Source organism: Heptranchias perlo, chromosome 1 (genome assembly GCF_035084215.1).
Source record: "Heptranchias perlo isolate sHepPer1 chromosome 1, sHepPer1.hap1, whole genome shotgun sequence".
Taxonomy (NCBI): Eukaryota; Metazoa; Chordata; class Chondrichthyes; order Hexanchiformes; family Hexanchidae; genus Heptranchias; species Heptranchias perlo.
In genome coordinates, this window is record NC_090325.1 from 85,004,529 (window position 1) to 85,028,579 (window position 24,051).

Genomic DNA, 24,051 nt, shown 5'->3' on the forward strand with positions numbered 1-24,051 from the left:
GTTGGGATTATTCAAAATGCAATCCAATGCCATGATAGGAGAGTTAATGCACTAGAAGGATGAGCTTCATGGGTCTGTTTTGTGTTCCTGACTTTCCTTGTGATGACATGGTTTGGGTGGGGTGGGGGGGGTTAGCTTAAAAGATCTACTAAAAATGAGGAAAAATGTCTTCACTCAGAGGGTTGTGAATCTTTGGAATTCTCTACACCAGAGGGCTGCGGATGCTCAGTCGTCAAGTATACTCAAGACTGAGATCGATGGATATTTGGACACTAAGGGAATCAAGGGATATGGGGATAGGGCGGGAAAGTGGAGTTGAGGTCGAAGATCAGCCATGATATTACTGAATGGCAGAGCAGGCTTGAGGAGCCGTACGGCCTACTCCTGCTCCTATTTCTTCTGTTCTTAAAAAATAACTGAATTATCAGGAGGTGACAGTAATTTGATTTGGTACCAATCAATTTGTCCCAGTCTCTGGTATCAGTTGCTGTTCAGGTTTGTGTTAATTTTTATGTTGAATATGATGGACACTTACCAGTGTTTGATACCCATGAACAACTTGTGCTGTTTTCTGACACTCGATTTCCAGAAGTGTGAAGCTGTATTTCAAGCTTAGCAAAAAAGGCTGTGACAAACGTTCTGACTCATGTCTAAGATGCCTGATTCGAAGAGACACTCGAGCCTTGGAAGGCAGTGGTGGAACAATTTAAACGTTTGTGTTTTATCAATAATAACAACAACAACTTGCATTTATCTAGCTCCTTTAACATACAAGACATCCCAAGACATTTTACAAAGGAATAAATAAGGGGAACCGATGCTAAACCATAGAAGAGAAGTTAGGGGAGGTGATTGAAGGCTGCTTTGAAGTGTGGGTTTTGAGGAGGTTGTTAAAGGAACACAAAGAAATAGAAAGGTGGAGAGATTTAGGGAGGGAGTCCAGAGAGTAGGGTTAGGGACCATTGGTGGTGTAAATAGGGAGCACAGAAAGCTAAAGTTGGAGGGTGCGGGTGGGAATGTTTGACTGGAGGTGCATAAACTAAAGTATACCTGGCATGCAACTGGCTTACTTATCTACCCCAAAAGTCTGTTGCACATGTCCTGTCTTACAATAAGTCCTGTCTCGCCCATCACTCCTGCCCTCAATTTACAATCTCCCCGAGCAATAGTTTTCAAAGCATCAACCTAATCTTGAAATCGTTTCATGGACTCGCCCATCCATCTGTGAAACTCCTTGGGATGTTCTTTATGTTAAATGAGTTATATAAATGCAAGTTGTTGTACATACTAAGACCTGATCAAACATGAAGGTTCATGTTGGGTCAGACTTGAAGTCAGTAGCATTATTAGTTACTAAAACAACGACAACTTGCATTTATGTAGCGCATTTAACCTAATAAAATGTCCCAAGGCGCTTCACAGGAGCTTTTTCAAACACAATTCGACACCGAGCCCCATGAGATATTAGGATAGGTAACCAAAAGCTTGGTCAAAGAGGTAGGTTTTATGGAGTGTCTTAAAGGAGGAGAGAGCGGCACAGAAGTTTAGGTAGGGCCTAGGCAGCTCAAGGCACGGCTGCCAATGGTGGAGCGATTAAATTTGGGGATGCACAAGAGGCAAGAATTGGAGGAGCACAGAGATCTCAGAGGGTTGTAGGGCTGGAGGAGGTTACAGAGATAGGGAGGGGCGAGATCATGGAGGGATTTGAAAACAAGGATGAGAATTTTAAAATTGAGGTGTTCCCGGACTGGGAGCCAATGCAGGTCAGCGAGCACAGGGTTGATGGGTGAACGGGACTTGGTGCGAGTTAGGATATGGGCAGCAGAGTTTTGGATGAGCTCAAGTTTATGGAAGGTGGAAGATGGGAGGCCGACCAGGAGAGCATTGGAATAGTCAAGTATAGAGGTAACAAAGGCATGGATGAGGGTTTCAGCAGCAGGTGTGCTGAGGCAGGGGCAGACACGGGCGATGTTGCAGAGGTGGAAGTAGGTGGTCTTGGTGATGGAGCGGATATGTGGTTGGAAGCTCGTCTCTGAGTCAAATAGGACGTCAAGGTTATGAACGGCCTAGTTCAGCCTCAGACAGTGGCCAGGGAGAAGGGATGGAGTCGATGGCTAGGGAACGGAGTTTGTGGTGGGGACCAAAGACAATGGCTTTGGCCTTCCCGAACATAGGAACAGGAGTAGGCCATTCAGCCCCTCGTGCCTGCTCCGCCATTTGATAAGATCATGGCTGATCTGTGATCTAACTCCATATACCTGCCTTTGGCCCATATCCCTTAATACCTTTGGTTGCCAAAAAGCTATCTATCTCAGATTTAAATTTAGCAATTGAGCTAGTATCAATTGCCATTTGCGGAAGAGAGTTCCAAACTTCTACCACCCTTTGTGTGTAGAAATGTTTTCTAATCTCGCTCCTGAAAGGTCTGGCTCTAATTTTTAGACTGTGCCCCCTACTCCTAAAATCCCCAACCAGCGGAAATAGTTTCTCTCTATCCACCCTATCTGTTCCCCTTAATATCTTATAAACTTCGATCAGATCACCCCTTAACCTTCAAAACTCTGGAGAATACAACCCCAATTTGTGTAATCTCTCCTCGTAACTTAACCCTTGAAGTCCGGGTGTCATTCTAGTGAACCTATGCTGCACTCCCTCCAAGGCCAATATATCCTTCCGAAGGTGCGGTGCCCAGAACTGCTCACAGTACTCCAGGTGCGGTCTAACCAGGGTTTTGTATAGCTGCAGCATAACTTCTGCCCCCTTGTACTCCAGTCCTCTAGATGTGAAGGCCAGCATTCCATTAGCCTTCTTGATTATTTTCTGCACCTGTTCATGACACTTCAATGATCTATGTACCTGAACCCCTAAGTCCCTTTGGACATCCGCTGTTTTTAACTTTTTACCATTTAGAAAGTACCCTGTTCTATCCTTTTTTGATCCAAAGTGGATGACCTCACATTTATCTACATTGAATTCCATTTGCCACAGTTTTGCCCATTCACCTAATCTATCAGTATCGCTTTGTAATTTTATGTTTTCATCTACACTGCTTACAATTCCACCAATCTTTGTGTCGTCGGCAAACTTAGATATGAGACTTTCTATGCCTTCATCTAAGTCGTTAATAAATATTGTGAATAATTGAGGTCCCAAGACAGATCCCTGCAGGACTCCACTAGTCACATCCTGCCAATGTGAGTACCTTCCCATTATCCCTACTCTGTCGCCTTTCGCTCAGCCAACTTCCTAACCAAGTCTGTACTTTTCCCTCGATTCCATGGCTTCTATCTTAGCTAACAGTCTCTTATGTGGGACCTTATCACAGTATTAGTTACTTTGGTGAAATTTCAGTCTTTCAGTTCTTGGAGTGCTGCAATAGGCAACTGTACTGCAGAAACCACCAAGGAGAAATAAAAATGCTCAAAGGTAGATTCCAGAGCAAGTTTGAAAGTCAAATAGAATTAATTGTAAGAAAAAGCAAAATACTGGAAATCTGAAATAAAAGCAGAAATGCTGGAAATACTCAGCAAGTCAGGCAGCAGAAAGAAACTTAGTTAATGCTTCAGTTTGATGACTGTTCATCAGAAATGGAAGAAGTTGAAGATTTACCAGTTTTTAAGCAAGTACAAAGCCAGGCAAAGAAGAGGGGGGAGGGGAGGAAAGAACCAAAAGGAAGGTCTCTGATAGGATGGAGGGCAGGAGTGATTAAATGACAAAAGGGATGATGGTGCAAGGCAAGGAGGGTGGTAATGGGACAAGTGAATAAAAGATGGGTCTCGAGAAGCTGTAAATGGCAACAACTGTCCGAAAAAATAGGAGCAGTAGTTATGATCTGAAGTTATTGAAATCAGTGTTGAGTCCAGAAGGCTGTAAAGTGCCTACTCGAAAGATGAGGTGCTGTTCCTCGAGCTTCTGTTGAGCTTCATTGGAACAGTGTAAGAGGCCGAGGTCAGAGTGGAGTGGGACGGAGAACTAAAATGGCAAGCGACCAGCAGGTCAGGGTCACGCTTGCGGACTGAGCGGAGGTGTTCAGCAAAGTGATCACTCAATCTGCGTTTGGTCTCCCCAGTGTGGAGGAGACCACATCGTGAGCAGCAAATACAGTATATAAAATTGAAAGAAGTACAAGTAAATCGTTGTTTCACATGAAAGGAATGTTTGGGGCTCTGGACAGTACAAAGGGAGGAGGTGAAAGGGCAGGTGTTACATCTCCCGTGCTTGCACGGGAAAGTGCTGTGGGGAGGAGAGCGGGTGTTGGAAGAGTGGATCAGGGTGTTGCGGAGGGAACGGTCCCTTCGGAATGCTGAAAGGGGAGAGGAGGGGAAGATGTGTTTGGTGATGGGATGGCGCTAGAAGTGGCGGAAATAATGGAGGATGATCTGTTGAATGTGCAGACTGGTAGGGTTGAAGGTGGACCCCCCAACAAGGGGGACCTTATCGTGGCTCTGGGAGGGAAGGGGCGAGGTATAAAGTGCGGGAAATGGGATGGACACGGTTGAGGGCCCTGTCAACTACAGTGGAGGGGAATCCTCAGTTGAGGAAAAAGGAAGACATATCAAAAGCGTTGGTATGGAAGGTGGCATTGTCAGAACAGATGTGATGGAGAAACTGGGAGAAGGGAATGGAGTTCTTACAGGAAGCGGGGTGGTACTCAAGGTACTTGTGGGAGTCGGTGGGCTTATAGTATATATTGGTTGACAGCCTATCCCCAGAAATGGAGAAAGAGAAGTCGAGGAAGGGAAGAGTCTGAGATGGACCATGTGAAGGCAAGGGAAGGGTGGAAATTGGAAGCAAAGTTGATGAAATTTTGCAGTTCAAGACAAGAGCAGGAAATGGCACTGATACAGTCATCAATGTACCGGAAAAAGAGGTGAGGGAGGGGACCTGAGTCGGACTGGAACAAGGAATGTTCCACATCTCCCACAAAAAGGCAGGAGTAGCTAGGACCCATACGCGTTCCTATAGCAACACCTTTTATTTGGAGGAAGTGAGCGGAGTCAAAGAAGAAGTTGTTCAATGTAAGAACAAATTCAGCCAAGCAGGGGAGGGTAGTGGTGGATGGGGACTGTTGGGGCCTCCGTTCAAGAAGAATGAATTGTAGTTCAACACATTGTAAAACACACACTCGCAGACATTAGTCATACACTTGTATACAAACACAAGATCTGTAACCGGCATTAGACTATTCTAAGTTACCATATAGAGAAGGTTAATGAAATATTGGAATATTTGTTTTTAAAAGTTAGGAATTGTATTAGGAGTCAAATTTGGTTGAAGGATTAATTGGTGAGTAGTGTTTTATGTTCATTGTCAGATACAGATCCACAGGTGTAATTCACTAATGATTATGCCGCTGTAGTCTGTTACAAGGGTGGAGACATTACGTTTCCGTTTTGTATTCAAGCTTTTCTGAGAACTGCAGGAAGTGAATATTATCATTGGAAACTCTTTCAGAAATGAAAGTTGAAAGTGGAACACTTCTGTTCATTTAATTGTTTTCCTGAAATGTGAGTCTATATTTTTGTTGCTGAAGAAAAAAATGAAGGAATTTCTAATTTGTATACTGGTATACAGGCTACTAGTATATTGTTTCTTGTTGTGATAATGTTCCAAGTTAGGTAAATTGGTGAAAGTGCAAAAGGCTGCAAGAACTTGGAAGTAAAGTATGTTTTGCCACATAAGATGGTGAACAGTTGTCTGAAGTTGTCATAATAACAATATGTGTGTCAACATGTGCCTCATTGTCCTGGTATGTTTCATTTGCATGCAGTTCTTCAAAGTTTTTCAAAATTAGCCAATCATTCAAAGAAGAGCCAGGAAAAGAAATTGTATACTGACAGAGCCACATGTGTTAAATATAGTATATAAATATGCTCACTGATATTCTGACTAATTGCAATCAATAAACTATACACAAAATGTTGAAATCTGGCCCATCATTCTGATACGTTTTTTGTTTCTGGAATCTGCGTTGTACTCATGCCCTGTTCTCTTGGCCTCTTTCTGTCTCGTTCCCTTTCTCATATTCTTCCTTGCTCACAATTTTTTTAAAAATTGCCCCATTGTGAGAAAGTTCTTAAACCGCTGCAGTCCTTGAGTTATTAGGTTTAGAATTTCACAATTTTGAACCAATGACGATGAAGGAAAAGCAGTATATATACAAATCAGGATGGTCTATGGCTTGGAGGGGAACTTAGAGCTGATGGCATTCTCATGATCTTGTTGTCTTGTCCTTCTTTGTGGTGGAGGTTACGGGGCTGCCTGGTGCTGTTGATGTAAGCCTGGTGAGTTGCTGCAGTGCCGTCTGTAAGTAGTACATACTGTAGCCACACTGTGGCCCAATGGAATGGATGGCTATTGAGTCCAGTGGCAGGGGCACTGTTCAAGCGGACTGCGTAGCTTGGATAGTGTTCAACTTCTGTTGTACCCATCAGATAAAGGATAAGCTTGAGCCTTGTAGAAGATGCAGAGGCTTCGAGAGGTCAGAAATTGAGTCACTTGTGTTGCTCATGCTCTCCTCTTGTGGTCACTGTTGATAATGGTGGTCCAGTTAAGTTTCTGGTCAGTGGTGACCCCCCCCCCCCCCCCACTCCACTCCAAGGTGTTAGTAGTTCCTTTTTCCTGGTGGCAGAGTTATAGAACCACAAAAATGTGTGTGTATGATTCTGCCATCCTGATACTGGAGCCAGTTTTAGCAGTGCAAATGTTGGCAACTGGTCCTTGGATTTCGTTCGTTCGTTCTTTCTTGGAATGCATAGTATAATAACATATAACTGGAACAGTCCATTTGAATGGTTTTTAACGTATTAGGTATGTATCAGCCTAGTTTATCTGCCTTAAGTCCTGGAGTGGAGCTTGAACTCACAACCTTCTGACTCAAAGTAAGAGAACTGTCATCGAGCCAGATGAACACTGCATGTAAAAGGAGGTTTTTTTTTAAACCAGCAGTACAAGAGTATAAATAAATTAGTGTTATCCCATTATACCGCTTTAAATTTTTTAGGTGATACATAATGGTGCATAATACTGCCCTAGCTTCATGTTAACCTTTAATTTAGTGCTCGTGAATTATTTTAAAATACAAATTCTGGGAAGAATCCTTTTGAACTTAAAATATTTTATAATATTTTCTACTTATTGTCTACTTTGCCTGCCCATACACTGCACTGTGATTCACATTCTCATTTATAGTACAAAGATGTTTTTGTTGAAAAATGTTTTACTTTCGAGAAACCAAAATGTATAGACAAGAGATGTTGTCTATAGTTGAAAGAGATGACGACGTAAATCAGAAAGTCGTGATTAGGTGATGCCAAGGATACATAAATTTTAAAAGCCTGAAGTTTAATGAAAGGAAAGAGTGAAGGAAATAAGCAGTTTCCAAGTTTTGTGGTCCTGGAAAAGAGTGAGTTAGAGGAAGGGACTGCAAAATCAATCTTAATTTCAATATTGAGTAGAAGAAGAGCATTTAAGATAGTATATTTACTGGGAACATGAGGAAAAAGTTCAAAGGACCACTGGCTACGTCGCAATAAACTAGAGGAAAAACAAAAAAAAGTTGAGATAGGCATTTCATCCCTTAAGTGTGTATCAGAGCAAATAACCGCTCCATTCTGTTGCATTATTTTGTACAATGGCTTTGGTTTATACACAAAAATCCATAAAGGTAATTGACAATAAGGCATTGAAATACATAATGATTAACAAGCAAATTAATTTTCCAATTTAGAACTTCCCAGAATACGATCACTTATTTTTCTTCCTAATTAAGTACATTATTTTGTACGTCTGTGCACTTATCAACCAGAGAGCAGGTAGGCATGATCCTACCAATATTGCGCTCTCCAAGCAGCTGCTATGAGATGCACTCCCGAAGTGATTAACTTGCCTTAGTACTCATTCAAATATATTTCCATATTTTTAATTTCCTTCCTGTGGGGCATTTTGTTGTCTTCTGAGATATGAGGTATGACAACAAGTGCTTTCGAATTGGAAGTACAAACCCATATTCCATTATGATAGAGGACTCCAGAAATGTGCGACACAATTATTTGTTTTCAGATGCCTACCAAAATACTAGAGGATGGCTGTGCCAAAAGTGAATTGAACTATACAGATCTGATTGACAGATTTGATTAATATACAGAACTCTTTCCAGTTTCTGTATCATCTGTAGACTTGGAAATTGTGGATGTTCGATGAATACAGCATTAGGCTCAGCCGTGATGCTTCCTCAGTCAAATAGCCTGCCAACATTTACTGTTCTGGCTCATACAAAGAATGGCCACTTGGGTCAGGCATAGAGTTGCCAACTCTGGTTGGGCGTATTCCTGGAGATTTGATCGTGCAACATTTATCCACTGTTTGCAAATGTTATTGTATTTACCTTAGTTGAGTGTCTTAGTACTCTAGCATTCCTAAGATAATTATGTCATAGTACACAAGAATTTTAAAAAACTAGATATACAATTTGGACAGAAATGTTTTGGAATTATGGTATGTAGACATGTTACGTGTGCCAGGATTGAAGTAGCCAAGGAGAAAATCTAAGGCAAACTACCCAACTTTGCATAGATTACAGAGAACTACTTTGTTGCAACTAGCTGATTTACAATTATGTCATATTCTATAAGGTAACCTAGTTTTAGAATGTAAAAATGTGAGATAAAAAAGCATATTTATATAGAACTCTGGCACTTTAGTCCAGGCTCAGCAAATTAATCTATGTAGGTTGATTGAGAGGAGCTGCACCATTGTTGTCTCCTTAGAGCAGAAGGTTAAGAGGAGATATAATAGAGGTGTTCAAAATCTTGAAGGATTTTGGTAGAATAAATAAGGAGAAATTGTTTCCAATGACAGAAGGGTCGGTCATCAGAGGACACGGATTTAAGGTAATTAGCAAAAGAACCAGAGGCGACATTAGGAAAAAAAATTTTACACAGCAAGTTGTTGTGATCTGGAATGCACCGCCTGAAAGGGTTGTGGGAGCACAATCAATAATAACTTTCAAAAGGGAACTGGATAAATACTTGAAGGGAAAAACTTTCTAAGGCTGTGGGGAAAGAGCAGGGGAGTGGGACTAATTGGATAGCTCTACCAAAAAGCCGGCGTGGGCCGAATGGCCTCCTTCTGTGCTGTATCATTCTATGATTTGTAATGATCTCTCCAGTTGGGGCATCTCCATGGAGGCAACTTTTGTTTTGTCTCACAACCCGTTTCTTTCTCTTAATTTTTTATAGTGAGCAGAACAGAAAACCGAACTAGATAGACATTTAAAACTGACTCCAAATTGGACCCTGGGCCCTAACACATAGCATACTTTATAGGTACGTTTTGGTAGACACAGTGACCAATTTGGAGCACAGGATTTATGGTGCGTACACCAACAGTCGGATCAGATTGCATAAGAAAGGGCCCTTTCTCTCTCATTTTTACGTTCAGAATAATTATGCTTACCTGTTGCAGACTACATTTTATTGTAAAGTTGGAATTCTTACTAGGTTAAGTTTGGAATTTCCTCGTGACTGGTCCTGCTCCATTTGCTGCCGTAACTTCACTGGAAGTGGGGTAGGACCAACCTCGAGGAAATTCCAGGTCATTTCTTGAAATAGGAGGCAGGAAACGGCTATGAACCTGTCAACAGAAGACGGACAGCTGTAACTGCAGAGACTTGAGCACCAGGGAGGCAGGTATGATGGTGGGGGCGGGACGAGGGAACGGTTTCGTGCCAGCAGTTGTCGTGTGAGAAGTAAAAGTACATAGGCACATATGTGTGAACCACAATTGCAAAGTACTTTTCTCCCGGGCTGTTAGCAGCAGTGCTCGGGAGTTCAGTCTTTCATTCCTGGAGACTCCTGGTCAATCTGGAATGGTTGGCAACCCGTTCAGGTACATTACATAGAATTACATAGAAATTACAGCGCAGAAGCCAGTAATTTGGCCCAACTGGTTTATGCCGGTCTTTATGCTCCACATGAACCTTCTATTCCTTTCTCTCTCATGTACTTATCTATCTTCCTGTTAAATGCATCTTTGTACTGGAGAGCTGGTTATGAAACTGTACATCAGCATTAGAAAATTGAAAAAAATGTACTGAAGTTATGGTAAAGGGTCTATGTGAAATTGATGTAACAGTTGCCAAGTTTACTATGGGAAGAAAGGGTTGGCCCAATGCACAATGAATTGCCTGGTACCGCCTGTGGGTGTGAGAATCTGTTAATCTCCTGTGGCAATGAAAACATTGCCTTTTGAACTCATGAACTACTGATGAGCCAATTATGTTGTTTTACTATTCCCTTAATTTGCCAAAACACTTTGTGCTGCTCCTAGCAACCAGCTAATCACTGGACAGACATTTCCTGCTCCACTAAGCATTATGATTGAAAATTGCCATACAATTTATATGAAAGACCTATATGCTCACTGTATAGTACTCTAATTACTGAACTGATAGGTGATAGGTAAACTGTGAAGATGGCAGCTTCATAATGAATTCTGAGGAGCATCAAGTGGATTAGTATTTTTCAGAACCCATTTGCTCACTTATTTTTGGAAGATTAACCCTTTCAAGTGCGAATTGCCTATTTGGTTTTAAAACATACATGCTGTATATATTTTACTGTACAGGCTTTAGATTTTGAGTGCTGTAAAGTGGAATATACAAATGTGAAGAATAGATGAAACAGTTGCAATATTCTCTTCAACCATAAAATAATAAAACAGTAAAAATGAGTATGTTTGTATTGAGAGCATATACTTTCTAAAATTATGTTGTAAAGCTACTGCATTGAAGTCTGTTTATGGGACTCGATGGTTAAGAAAATTATCCTTGTTGAGGGAATTGTAAGAAAAACCCAATTTATTCCACTTGGCTGTTTTTTCAGTTCTAAGGGAATCGCAAGATTCCGTTTCAGGAAATCAGTGAAACTAATCAGCATTATGTCCTGAGATGTAATTTAAGAACTCTTGGCACTGGGAGCAAGCACTGTGAGAGCTGACTGACTTATTCTCTGCATACTTTTTGGGGGATCTGGGATTGTTCTGCTTAAGGGAATCAAAACATTCTACCATAACTGATTCTACTAAGGGAACTGGGCGCTATATGTAGGCCAGTTCTCAGATTTAGATATTAATGGGCGGTTATAGCTTGTCTCCTGAGGTTGATATTCAGGATCCAGTTCTTCCCTGCACTACAAATAAGACAGCTGTAAGTTTAAATACAGGTTCTAGAATTTTCAATGGAGTATTTGAATATCTGCAATCGGGAGAATTTGGAGAGCTAATGCTTCTGAGTCAGAAGCAGTCCACACTGAAGCTTTCCTTTACTGTGAGCATTTTTAAATAAAGTTGATACAAATAATGTAACTTTGCTACAAATACACTAATGGCAGAGCAAATATTTTATGTTTGTGGACACACTGCAAAATGAACAAACCCCAAAATTATCTGCATATTTTTAGACTAACATTGTAGTATTGTTTTAAAGGAATCCATTTGTATTCATAGTAACATTTCAAAAATGCAGTCCCCACTGGTTATAGCGGGTGTGTTGGTTTTAATGCAATTTGCCGGGTATAAGCGGTGGACGGTAAAACTTTGGTGTCGAATGAAGACAGTGTCAGCAGCCAGTTTAGCTTCCAGCTCTATCTTGTTCATGTAGGAGTCATGAACATCTTAGAGGGGAGGAACGCAGTACTTTGACAGCTGATGGAGAAAAAGATAATTAAATCTTGCAGCCTGAGCAATGGGCAGTAAATACTTCTAATCCTGTCAGTCAGCCACTATTTCACCAGGTTTATGATATAAACAGTGGCACTGCATTACTGAGGCACTTGGCTCCTCAAGTCAATAGTTAATTCTGAGTTGATTTGAATTGGCTTGACTATGTACTGTACTATTTAAATTAAACTTCTAAGTGTATTTTGTACTGGAATAGCAGAATGCTGATTAAAGCTTGAGAAATGTAACTAGCAATTTCAAGAAGGTGCAGGATGCTGCTTTGGCCCTATAAGTTCATTCTGTCGACATGGGTGCTTACCAATTTTTCATGCCACAAAGATAGTATCTTTACAGTAGTCAACCAATGAGTCTTTCCATAGGTTCTGCTGAAATATTCTTAACTTCAGGTACAGAACTTCAGAAACAGTAATATCTGGACTGGGGAGTTGGGGGGTGGGTGCAGGTGGGGGATTAGGAGTGGGCAGGGAGATCAGTAAAACAGAGAAGGGGGAAAAATTTAAAAACAAGTCTCCTAGATATATTGTGGGTATAAATCAGCCTGTTTTGTTGTAATAGAGCACTAATTTTGTACCTGTGTCTTTGTTTTATAACCTATAGTTTGGATATTGGACTTACATTTCCTCTTTCTCCTGTCTTTCCTCAGTTTTTGCACCAAGCAACTCCTCATCCTTGGCAATTACAATCTTTGCATAAGCTCACCCTTCTCCATTTCTGATTTCCTTGAAATTCTTGTCTTCCTCAACCTTGTTGGATGAGACCTCACTTCTTTCAAGGTCTCTATGACTGATGGTAGATTCTCCAATCTCTTCCTCCTACACATCCCTCTGATTTCCCCAAACCTTTCCACTATCTCCCTTTGCTACTGCAAAATACTATGTCCTAACCCCCTTAGAAGTGCCACACCTCATAATATTAATAGTAGAATTGCTCTAAAACTTTCTTATTTCCACTTTTGACTCTCTCGTTCCCACCAGATCCTGGATGGTCTCTCAACTTCACTGCCCCCCCACTGGTACAATCTTGGCATCGTCTCAAATTTGTAGAATAAAAATGGTGTACAACCTTCCTGACTGACCTGTACGAGATTTGGATTTGAGCAGTGATGTTGCACCCTTTCCATACCAAATCCACCTACTACTCCAGGATCATCCTGGAGGGTAAGAACAACTCAAAACTTGTTTCCTCCATCACAAACTCTCTCTTCTGATCACCAGCTTCTACACCCTTTCTTCTCACTGTTGATACTAATTGGAAAAAGCTCATAAATTTGTTTGTATCCAAAATGGAGGCCATCCACATAGCTGTCTAGGCCTCATCTGGCCCTTTCTATCCTCTACGGCTAATTCTAGATTTGCAGAATCTCGGTGTCCTCTCTAACCTCAAGTTGAACTTCCTTTCTCATATCAATTTGTTACCAATATTCCTTCCTTTCACTTCTGGAACGTTTCCTGCCTTCACCACTGTCTCTCCCTCACTCTGTGAAATCCAAATCGCAGCTTTATCACTTCAAGACTTGACTTCTCCAACTTTCTGCTTGACGGCATCCCCGGCTCCACAAATTCAACTTATTCAGCATTCAGCAGCCTATGTTGTCCCCCATGTAAAGATCCACACGCCTACTACTTTCACCCTTGCCAAGCCCCACTGTGCCCCATCAAATTATTTAAGATCCCTGTGCTCACTCCAAAATCCCTCCATGCCGTGCTCCGCTCTACCTGATTGTTTTACAATCATACAATCATGCACATTCTCCACTTCTTTGATATTGGATTAATGTGATAAATTTTACTGTCAAAATAACGTTAAGGCTAATGCGCTTGTCATTATTTATGTGCAAAGGGTACAGCAACTTCAGGCGAGGAGCAGATGCGTGTTTAAATGCCGATGTCCAAAAGTTGCTGTCTGAGTTGCACTGCTCTGCTGTTAGCTTGCGAAAACAGCATTTCGCTTTCTGCCTCACCATTGACATGCATTGAATGTCATGAAGTTGCTATATTTGCGCAGTAGATACAAACTAAACTTGCCACAGAAAGTTAAGTCTTGTCATTGCAAGTGTAAGTACCCTTTTAATGATGTGATAAGTGTTAGTTACTGCCTATTAACTTCTCTGATGCTGAAAATTAACTGTTACAAGTGTGGAGTCTCATTTCTTCAGGTAGTAATTGTTGTTGGACATTTTAAAAATGTAAAATTTAAAAAAAAAAAAAATTAATTTTTTTTTTCTCCCATAATCCAATCTTTCATTCCCTCTTTTTATTTCTCTTTCTGTACCTGATTTGACATTGAATTCACCCACTCTAATTTACACTTCCTTCTCAGTTCTTGTGCTGTTTATTTCTCAACCCTTCAATCTTACTGGTTAAGGAGTTACACGTTTGTTTGCCCTATTCACTCAGGTCCCAGATGCCCTGCGACGTTTTCAGCTCACACTTTCAGCAACCTGCCACACAAAATCATTAAGAACCTAAACGTGCAAGGGCAAGTCTAACTAACGGCAGATTCTGTTACATGCCCTGCTACAGCAAATTCTGGCCCATTATCTGTTCCCTGCTTCCTGCATTCCACTCTCTATGCTGTTCTTTCAGCTGTTTTGTCCTTGGCCTCTGGAATTCGTTTTCAAAATCTAGTCATCTCGTCACTCTCTGTTGCCAAAAGCATCTTAAAAAGCCTTTTTTTTTAGTTGTGCCTTCATGCCCTCCACCCCTAAATGCCTTTTATTTTTTTTCTCCTGCTCAGTGTCTACCTTTTTGCATTTTAAAAGTGCTCTGAGATGTTTTTCTTTATGTCAGGAATGCTGCAGAAATGTAAGTTTTTAATTTGCTAATTGGTACAATCTTTTGTTGTCCTGGTTTAAGAAGCTTACAATACTGCATTGCTCACTTCCTGATGACCACCCATGATAAATAATTCTTTCCTTTGTGTTTTCATGCAGCATCAGCACCTGTTAGCACCGTAACCAGGCGCCGTATTTCTCCAGGTAGTAATCCCACTTGGGAGAAGAAGAGTGTCACCATGTCAAACATTACTATTGACCCGGACATCAAACCTGGGGAATATGTTATTAAGAGCCTCTTTGCAGAATTCACAGTTCAGGCTGAAAAAAAGATTGAAGTTGTGATGGCTGAACCGTTGGTAAGTCAAATTCTAGTAACATGTTTTTTAAAAAGAAGGGAGGTGATTCATTTTCTTTTCTTCCTCCCTCCACTCTTTGTGAAGCACACCAGCACAATCCCTGACCAAGAATATTTGTTGGAGACATATTCTGAGGTTTCGATTAATGCTACTCTATATCTGATTCTGTGTGGGAGTAGCCTAGGGCAGCTGGTCCTTTGATTTGTTTCCCTATACATCTTTACTCCCCTACTCTCCAGAACACCCTCTCTAAACCCCCTAACTCTTTACCTCCCTCACTGCCTTTAAAAGCCTTTTCAAAAAACATCACTTCAACCAAGTCACCTTTCCTAACTCTCTCTCAAAGGCTGGGTCTCCTTGTCTGCAAAGTACCTTGGAATGTTTTTCTACTTCAAAAGCACTATGCAAGTTATTGTTTACTATATTACTAATTTCATTTTTAGATGTATACAGTCAGTGGCTTAAACATATAGCTGCCAAAAACAGTTGGAAGAAAATTGTTTTAACCATTTGGTCAAGTTTGTGGTACTTGTTGTTTCACGAATACTAACTTGGCCGGGAGTGGGATTGAGAAAATGATTTGGTTGATTTTGTGGTGGTGGTTGGTTGTTGATTAGTACTTGTCTATTGTATGGAACAGGTTTACTCTTGGTTTGCATTTAGTCAATTGGTTTTCTAAACCAATCAGCATGGTTACCTTAACAGATAGTGGTTATTTGAATCTTGTTTTCTTTTTGCCCTACAAAGCTGTGCCTCCTTTGAGGTGTGCCTCCACAGACATGCCACACACAGTTTTTAATTATATGAATTGACCCTCACCATGGAGTGGAGAAAATTAGATGAAAAAGGGCATGCTATTCAGAAATTAACTAAAAGTTAAAATAATAGGAGAGACGGTGTAGGAAGAAGGGAAGGTTTATTCAAAAAACAGTTTCACATTCATTTTAATAGAGGGTCAATACTACAATAATTAAGCTGCAAAAAGTGTGAGTGGCTTTATTTCTGTAACACAGAATTTGTTTCAGCATCTATGTGAGTTGAGAACTAGGGAGAAAAGCACAAGACTTGTTAATGAGATATGTGTAAAGATGTATCTTGTGGCAATTCAGTGTATATTCATCACCTTTAAGCATGCCAAAAACATGTGAAAGAACACATTTTGAAGAAAGCAATTTAAGTACTGTGTGGAATTCATGTCAAATCTCATTCATCAGATTTTGTAGACTTCTTGTCTAGGCAGGAGCACCATACCCATCAAAGCAAGGATATCCAAATTGCGGGCCCCTGAACTCAGGCATTCTTGAAGCCCGGGTACCTCAGCCCTATTTGCACCTATGTTTCTTATGGTGGTTTGTCCATTTTAATTTTGTGATCCTGGGGGTATGGAAGGATAAAAGCTTGGACACCCCTGCATTAGGGCAGTGGTTTGCATGATAATCTGGAGCCAAGTAGGAAGAATCCCAGCTCCCAGTGATGGGTCTACCACTCCAGGTTCCATTTTTGACCCAGGTAGCTGGTCATTCATCAGCAGTACCTTGGAATATTACATGCATGTGAAGCGCCAGCTATTATCCTGAGGTCAGGAAGTATGGTTCTGTTGGAGGCATGCATATCCTCAGTATTTCAGACCACAGTTCTGGTTTCTGTCTCCAAGAAGGGGAATCCTAGTGAGTAAGAAATCATCAATACTTCATAAGTTGCTTCCCTAGACTCTATTAATAAATTAGAAGAGAAATTATAATTCCGTGGGATTTGATCACTTTTAGCCCATTCGGCCTGTGTAGGACCTCCATGTCATTAATGTCAAAGTCCTTAAATCTGCATGGATTTCTTTCGTCACAGTAGGGCATGTTGCTATAGTCTTCTCTAATGAATATTTTAAGGAAGCATTAATTTAGAAAACCTACTCTCTTTTCAGTTTCATCCCCATAGAATCATAAAATATTACAGCACAGAAACTGTTTTTATCTATGTGAATCACTCCGTCTAATCCCACCCTTCTGCTTGCTCCACATGTCTTTAGCAATCCACTTTTTCAGGCAACTATCTAATTCCTTTTCAAAAGAATTTATGGACTCTGCAACAATTGTTTGTGGTAGAGAATTCCACATTCAAACCAACTCCGTGGTAGCACACAGACGCGAATGTAGAATCATAGAATGTATGAAGTAAAGACAGCTGGTTTCAAGGGTTAGTATTATATTGAGAGAAAGTGAAGGGAAGTGCCTTGTTTTTTATTCTAAGGAGGTGAGTAAAGTTTGTAATCACTGTAAATATTATGTTTGTGCTGAGCACTGTTCATTTACTTGTTTTAATGTTCAATAAACTTATATAGTAGTTTATAACCTAACGTTTTCTATTAAGAATGTATATTCTGCCCACTGAAGACAAGATCACGTGGTGGCAAGTACTACATTCCAGTAAGCTAGAGTACTGTGACAAGGGTTCTCCGTTCGACTCTGGGTCCAGCTACATTTAACTTGGATTTGGGCATGTAAACACATACTGGTTTATAGAGGACCCAAGATCTGCTCACTGTGACGCTGACCCCCAGGAATTATCTAGTGTAAAAACCCAGAAATATAAGTGATCTTAAATTTGTGCCCTCTCTTCATCAACTCACCAACCACTAGGAGCAATCTATCGTCACCCTGCATAATCTTCAAGATCTCTGTCAGGTCACCCCTTTAATATTACCTTCTTGCTTTTGTATTCTGTGCCTCTAGATACAAAACTGAGGATTCCATTTGCTTTTTTTAATGGCCATACTTATTTGAGCTGTCACCTTTAACGACATGTCTATATGCACACTAAGGTTTCTCTGCTGCTCATCATTTAAGGTGTATTTAATTTCCCAATTTTTACTTGCAACACATATTACTTGATATTTTTCTACATTGAGCTGCTACAACCATCCTTTTTGACCATCCTTCCAGCCTATCGATGTTTCCCTGTAGTCTTTCACATTCCTTGTCATAATTTGCCATACCACCTAATTTGGTGTCATCAGCAAATTTCAATATTGATCCCTCAATTCCTAATTCCAGATCATTATCAGCATCTTTACGGTGCTCAACTCTTCCCTGGCTGTCCTTTTTACTAAAAGTATTTCTTGTTGCTGTGTTTAGCATCTGTAGTTATAGTTATTTTCATTTTCCTCTGCGCTGGGTAGACCATGTCAAGAGTGACTTGTCACAGAAAGGGATACTGATGTCTGAAGTGGCCAGGCTAGATCAGAATTGATAACAATGGATGTGAATCATTCGGCCCCCCATCACCGCTGCTGAGATGACAGATGGGAATTTAGTAGTAGTAATAGTAGGAGTAGGCTATCACAGTGGTATCAGTGGGATTCTTTGACAACTCTAATACTCATAGATGCGAGTGCTTAATGTCATGGATCCTAGATTTTTCTACAAGAGTGGCACAGAAGAATTAACACAACTGATTATAATGTCCAGAGATTTTCACTTTGTACTATGGAGTGTAGTGCCTGACTGCCAGAGTTAAAAGCCTACAGCAACTGGAAAAATAACTTGAGTTGTTTACTGTAAGTGCTGGCATTCTGTTGGGTCTGCACTTCTTTAATGAATTTCTGGTACTGCCAAAACATTCCAATGAAACAATATTCCATCTGAGGGTTTATTGTAAGTTTTTTGAATAAATCAGAAGAATAAACAGCTCAGTGATTGTTTGTCTGAAGTACTGTATACTATACAAATAATTTCACCTGTGTGATATTTTGATTTTTTTTTAAACAATTGACAAGTGTCATGTAAGGATGTGCAGAAAAGAGTAATCAGAGGTGAAAATTCATTTTTCTTCATTCTGGGATCCATGTTCAAAAGGACTGAACCTAGGTTACCACAGAGGGGAAAAGTACAAGGGACTATGTTCCTTTGAGATGATGGGATGTCCATGATGTCACTTGTGATATTTTCCTTCTCGTGCCGTATAAAAATGCCTTTGCCCCTTTGAGAGAGGCTTTTAGTTAATTTTCCTTCTTGTTAGTGGGCCTTCCCTGGTGTTTTTCCCACATTAAAAACCTATAGTTTTAATGGCAGACATTTTTATTTGTTTTCTGTTGTTAACAGTATTTGACTCTCTTGTTTTAAAAAATCTCATAATCTTATCAAAGTCTCCTGGATTCAAATGCATTCAGGCCTTGACAGTGGCAGACAGCTAAGGATGTCTTTTCTCAAAATGTAACATAACACAGTCATCGACTTTCAGTCAGGGTGCATTGAGAAAGTCTGTAAAATTGAGAGACTCTGTGGGAAGATATTCACTACAGGAGTGGGCCCAGGCATTAAATTTTTATCAACTTTGGTTGGTCTGATCAGATTGAATGTAATATTATTGTAGTCACTGTAGCCCAGGTGTTTCCCCACATGGAGGTCTGATGCTGCATCAGGGTCACTACTAAAAACTAAATCAAGTATCCGATTACCCCTAGTTTCCTCACTAACATGCTGTGTTAGAAAATAGGTATTTGGAAATCTTTCAGCTGTCCTGCTTTCAAGAATAAATGGCCAGTGAATGCCTGGGAAATTAAAATCTCCCATTGCACAGATCTTGAGGTGGGCAAGTGGTTAAGGTGATGGGTTGACTAATCTATTGTGCTGTGCAGACACAAGTTTGAATCACCAACAGTGTCTTAGGTTGCACCCCTTTTTTCACTACCTGAAGGGGCTGCTCAATTTTTGGATGCATTTCAGCCACACACTGTTCATCTTCTGTCTCCCCATGCACAGTGGGTGTGAGCAGGTCAGTGGACCTCCTGGTGGGTCTGCTCATCCGCCTAGCTTAAAAACAGATCCAGGATGCCTAGGATTTGTGGGAAGGGTTGCTTCGACTGTTTGCCACTCTTTCGCCCGGGTGACCTTAGAAAGAGATTGTGCGGTGTCCATTGGTACGCTTGAAACCTTCTGCGACTGGTGGGCACTGCTGGACAATGGTTGCATCATCGATCGTGAAAACGACATCATGATTGAATTGCGCAGTTTTAGTTTGACACAGCCATTCGTAGTAATGGTGCCCTACTAAATTGGGGACGGCACTTATAGAGTGTATTCTGTCACGGTGGCATTGGGTAAACATCAGTGCCATTCTATTGATCCTTTCAAAATAGTCCTGATCTTGGGCTTTATAAATAGAGGCATAGAGTACAAAAGTATGGACGTCATGATGGACCATTATAAAACACTGATTCGGCCACAACTGGAGTACTGTGTCCAGTCCTGGGCACCGCACTTTAGGAAAGATGTGAAGGCCTTAGAGAGGGTACAGAAGAGATTTACTAGAATGATTCCAGAGGTAGGGGACTTTAGTTACGTGGATGAACTGGAGAAGCTGGGGTTGTTCTCCTTGGAACAGAGACGGTTGCGAGGAGATTTGATAGAGGTATTCAAAATCATGAAGGGTCAAGACAGAGTAGATAGAGAGAAACTGTTCCCATTGGTGGAAGGGTCAAGAACCAGAGGACAAAAATTTAAGGTGATTGGTAAGAGAACCAAAGGTGACATGAGGAAAAACTTTTTTTACACAGTGAGTGCTTAGGATCTGGAATGCACTGCCCGAATGGGTGGTGGAGGCAGATTCAAACACTGCTTTCAAAAGGGAACTGGATAAGTACTTGAAAGGAAAAAAATTGCAGGGCTACAGAGATAGGGCGGGGGAGTGGGACTAGCTGGATTGCTTTTGCATAGAGCCGGCACGGACTCGATAGGCCGAATGGCCTCCTTCGTGCTGTAACCTTTCAATGATTCTATGGGCCCGATACTACCATGGCGGCCGGTTCGCGGCGGGGGTTCGATTGGGCGCGTGGGTAACACGCCCAGTGAAATCAGTCTGCGCGCGCCATCGCAGGCTGATTGGATCCACTTACCTGTTGTTCTGGGTTCCCCACTGCTGAGCTGCGCGGCGGGCGGACTGCGCGTGCGCAGTAAGGTCTGTCAGCTGGAGGACCTCTATTTAAAGGGGCAGTCCTCCACTGACTGATGCTGCAAGAAATAGGAAAAATTACAGCATGGAGCAGCTCAGGGGGAAGGCTGCTCCCAGGTTAATGATGCCTCACTCCAGCTCTGATTGGATGGGGTGAGGAGGAGGGGGAGGACAGAGATCTTACCCATGGTGGGCGGGAGGAAGCGGCCTGCTTCTGCCACCAAGAAGGCCTGGCTCGAGGTGGCAGAGGAGGTCACCTGCACCACCAATATATAGCGCACCTGCATACAGTGAAGGAGGCGCTGCAATGACCTAAGTAGGTCAGCCAAAGTGAGTACACTTACTCATTCCCCTACACTCCGTTTGCCATATCACCGCCCCCACCCCACATCTCCTTCTGCACTGCCAACACTACTCTGTCACATCACCCCTCACACCCACTCAAACCTCATCCTCATCTGACCTGCACTTACTCACCTCGCCAGTACTCATCCCGCCACTACCACTCATACAATCTCATGGCTCTATCTCATACTCACCCTCTCATGCATCTCTTTCACAGTCAGCCTCACTCAACCTGCCACTACCTGTGCTGCAGCCACAGGGCATGCATCACATATGTGCAGTAGGAAGCGTAAAGCAACCGTGTCGTGATAATGAAGGGGATGCACAAGGGTGTTTGAGGGTTTGTCATGGTTTTTACTTATATTTAATTTCTGATCAACTCATTACATATTATATTGGCACCACTACTGTCACGTCTTTGTGAATCTTATCTGGTTTGTGCAATAATGCCCTTTCCTGTGGATCACAATGAAGACCCACAACTGATGCCACCCATTGTGTCACTGCAAAGTGGGTGTAGGTGTATTTGCAGGGCTCTTTTGTGCAGACGACTGAGAGACATCAGTGATGTCCCCGGTGGCACCCTGGAAGGATGCGGAGGAGAAGTTGTTGAGGGCATTGGTGACTTTGACAGCGACAGGTAAGAAGATGGTGCTCGGGCCAGCTGGGAGCAGCTCGGCATGAAGGAGGCTGCAGATGTCCACGACTACATGTCGAGTGACTCTGAGCCTCCGTGTGCACTGCTGCTCAGAGAGGTCCAGGAAGCTGAGCCTCGGTCTGTGGACCCTGTGGCGAGGGTAGTGCCCTCTGCGATGCATCTCTCTCTGCAGTTGCCTTACCTCCTGCTGTGCAGGTGAATGTGTCACAGCACTGTATTGTGGAGCTCCACATGTCAGAGGTGGACGGTGAGGCTGGTGATGCTGTTTGCCCTCCGAGGTGGTCATGACTGCAGCTATGGCGGCCCCCATCCGGAAGATGCACATCTGAGGGGGTCTGCAAGATATGTACATGTGTCTGGACACTGGGGTAAGTGTGCAAGTTGGTGAGTTTTCTTGTTAGGAGGAGGGTGGTGGAGGCCAAACTTTGTCCAAAGTGACAGAGTGGCCTCCTGCAATGAGTGAGGATCTCCCCCTCTTCCCCCACCTGTCAAATGGTCCTTTGCAGCTGCCACAGGCTGATGGCTGCAACAGGTCCATTTGAACTGTGAGTGTTTCCCCCAGTACGGGAAACAATTCCAGTTGTTTGCAAAATCCCAACCCTCCTAAAATATCATGTTAATCAGGTCTCTAATCGACCTGAAATACCTAAATAAATGCCTTAAGTGGCACCCCACCGGCTTTAATTGCCGGCGGGAGTCCCACATGCGGGGGCTGCGCGCGCATGTCAGCGCTTCAGTGGGGAACCCAGAAATGGGGCGGGTTGGAGACGGGCTCCTGACCCACCCCGGGAATTCCCGATTTTCGTAGCCCCCCCGCCAGGAACGCACCCGATCGCGGGTGCTAAAATCGAACCCTATAATTGTGGAGCTCCACGTGTCAGAGGTGGATGGCAAGGCTGGTGATGCTGTTCGCCCTCCGAGGAGGTCATGACTGCAGCTAAGGCGGCCCCCATCCGGAAGATGCACATCTGAGGGGGTCAGCAAAGTATGTACATGTGTCTGGACACCAGGGTAAGTGTGCACGTAATTTGTGCTTCAGTAATTTGTGCCCAGAATACCTTGTCACAGTGGGCCTCTTAACTGGCATGCCTTTATGAAGTGCCAGTGATCAATTTGTGACATTAGCTTGATCCACTTCAATCAAAATAGCTTCAGTAAGTGCACCAAAATCACCTATTTTGAAAACAGTTAGGTTCTCATTAACAAATACAGCTACACCACCTCCTTTCTGTCTACGCTATCCTTTATGAATCCCTTACCAGACATTAGAGGATACAGTTATGAAAAGAGATGAGAGAGGTTGGGACTTTTACACTGGAGCTGAGAGTTAAAGGATAATCTGATTGAGATCTTCTGAGTTATGAGCGGTTATGTTAAAAAGTGATAGATTGTCTCCACTAGTTAATATTGAAGGTACTCAAGAAAAGGAGACGATGACGAGAGAGAGTGAGTGAGAGAGTAAAAGGGAGAGCGAGGAGGGAAAGAGGCGGAGAGAGAGGGAGAAGGGGGTGGAGAGAGAGGGAGAAGGGGGTGGAGAGAGAGGGAGAAGGGGGTGGAGAGAGAGGGAGAAAGGGGGCGGAGAGAGAGGGAGAAGGGGGGAGAGAGAGAGAGGGAGAAGGGGGGAGAGAGAGAGGGAGAAGGGGGGAGAGAGAGGGAGAAGGGGGGAGAGAGAGAGGGAGAAGGGGGGAGAGAGAGAGGGAGAAGGGGGGAGAGAGAGAGGGAGAAGGGGGGAGAGAGAGAGGGAGAAGGGGGGAGAGAGAGAGGGAGAAGGGGGGAGAGAGAGAGGGAGAAGGGGGGAGAGAGAGAGGGAGAAGGGGGGAGAGAGAGAGGGAGAAGGGGGGAGAGAGAGAGAGGAGAAGGGGGGGGGAGAGAGAGAGAGGGAGAAGGGGGGGGGAGAGAGAGAGAGGGAGAAGGGGGGGGGGAGAGAGAGAGGGAGAAGGGGGGGGGAGAGAGAGAGGGAGAAGGGGGGGGGAGAGAGAGAGGGAGAAGGGGGGGGGAGAGAGAGAGAGAGGGAGAAGGGGGGGGAGAGAGAGAGAGAGGGAGAAGGGGGGGAGAGAGAGAGAGAGGGAGAAGGGGGGGAGAGAGAGAGAGAGAGAGGGAGAAGGGGGGGAGAGAGAGAGGGAGAAGGGGGGGAGAGAGAGAGGGAGAAGGGGGGGAGAGAGAGAGAGAGAGAGAGGGAGAAGGGGGGGGAGAGAGAGAGAGAGAGAGGGAGAAGGGGGGGGAGAGAGAGAGAA

At 42.8% G+C, this 24,051-nt stretch overlaps 1 protein-coding gene across 19 annotated transcripts in view; it reads left to right on the forward strand.

Moving 5' to 3' along the window:
- fryl (furry homolog, like) overlaps window positions 1–24,051 on the forward strand; it is a 450,071-nt gene that overhangs the window by 126,482 nt on the left and 299,538 nt on the right. For all 19 annotated transcript variants that reach the window (XM_067987951.1, XM_067987806.1, XM_067987858.1 and 16 more), the window contains one exon: window positions 14,672–14,871. In XM_067987951.1, the coding sequence (XP_067844052.1) occupies window positions 14,752–14,871 (120 nt within the window). In that variant the 5' untranslated portion in view covers window positions 14,672–14,751. The remainder of the gene's footprint in view (window positions 1–14,671; window positions 14,872–24,051) is intronic.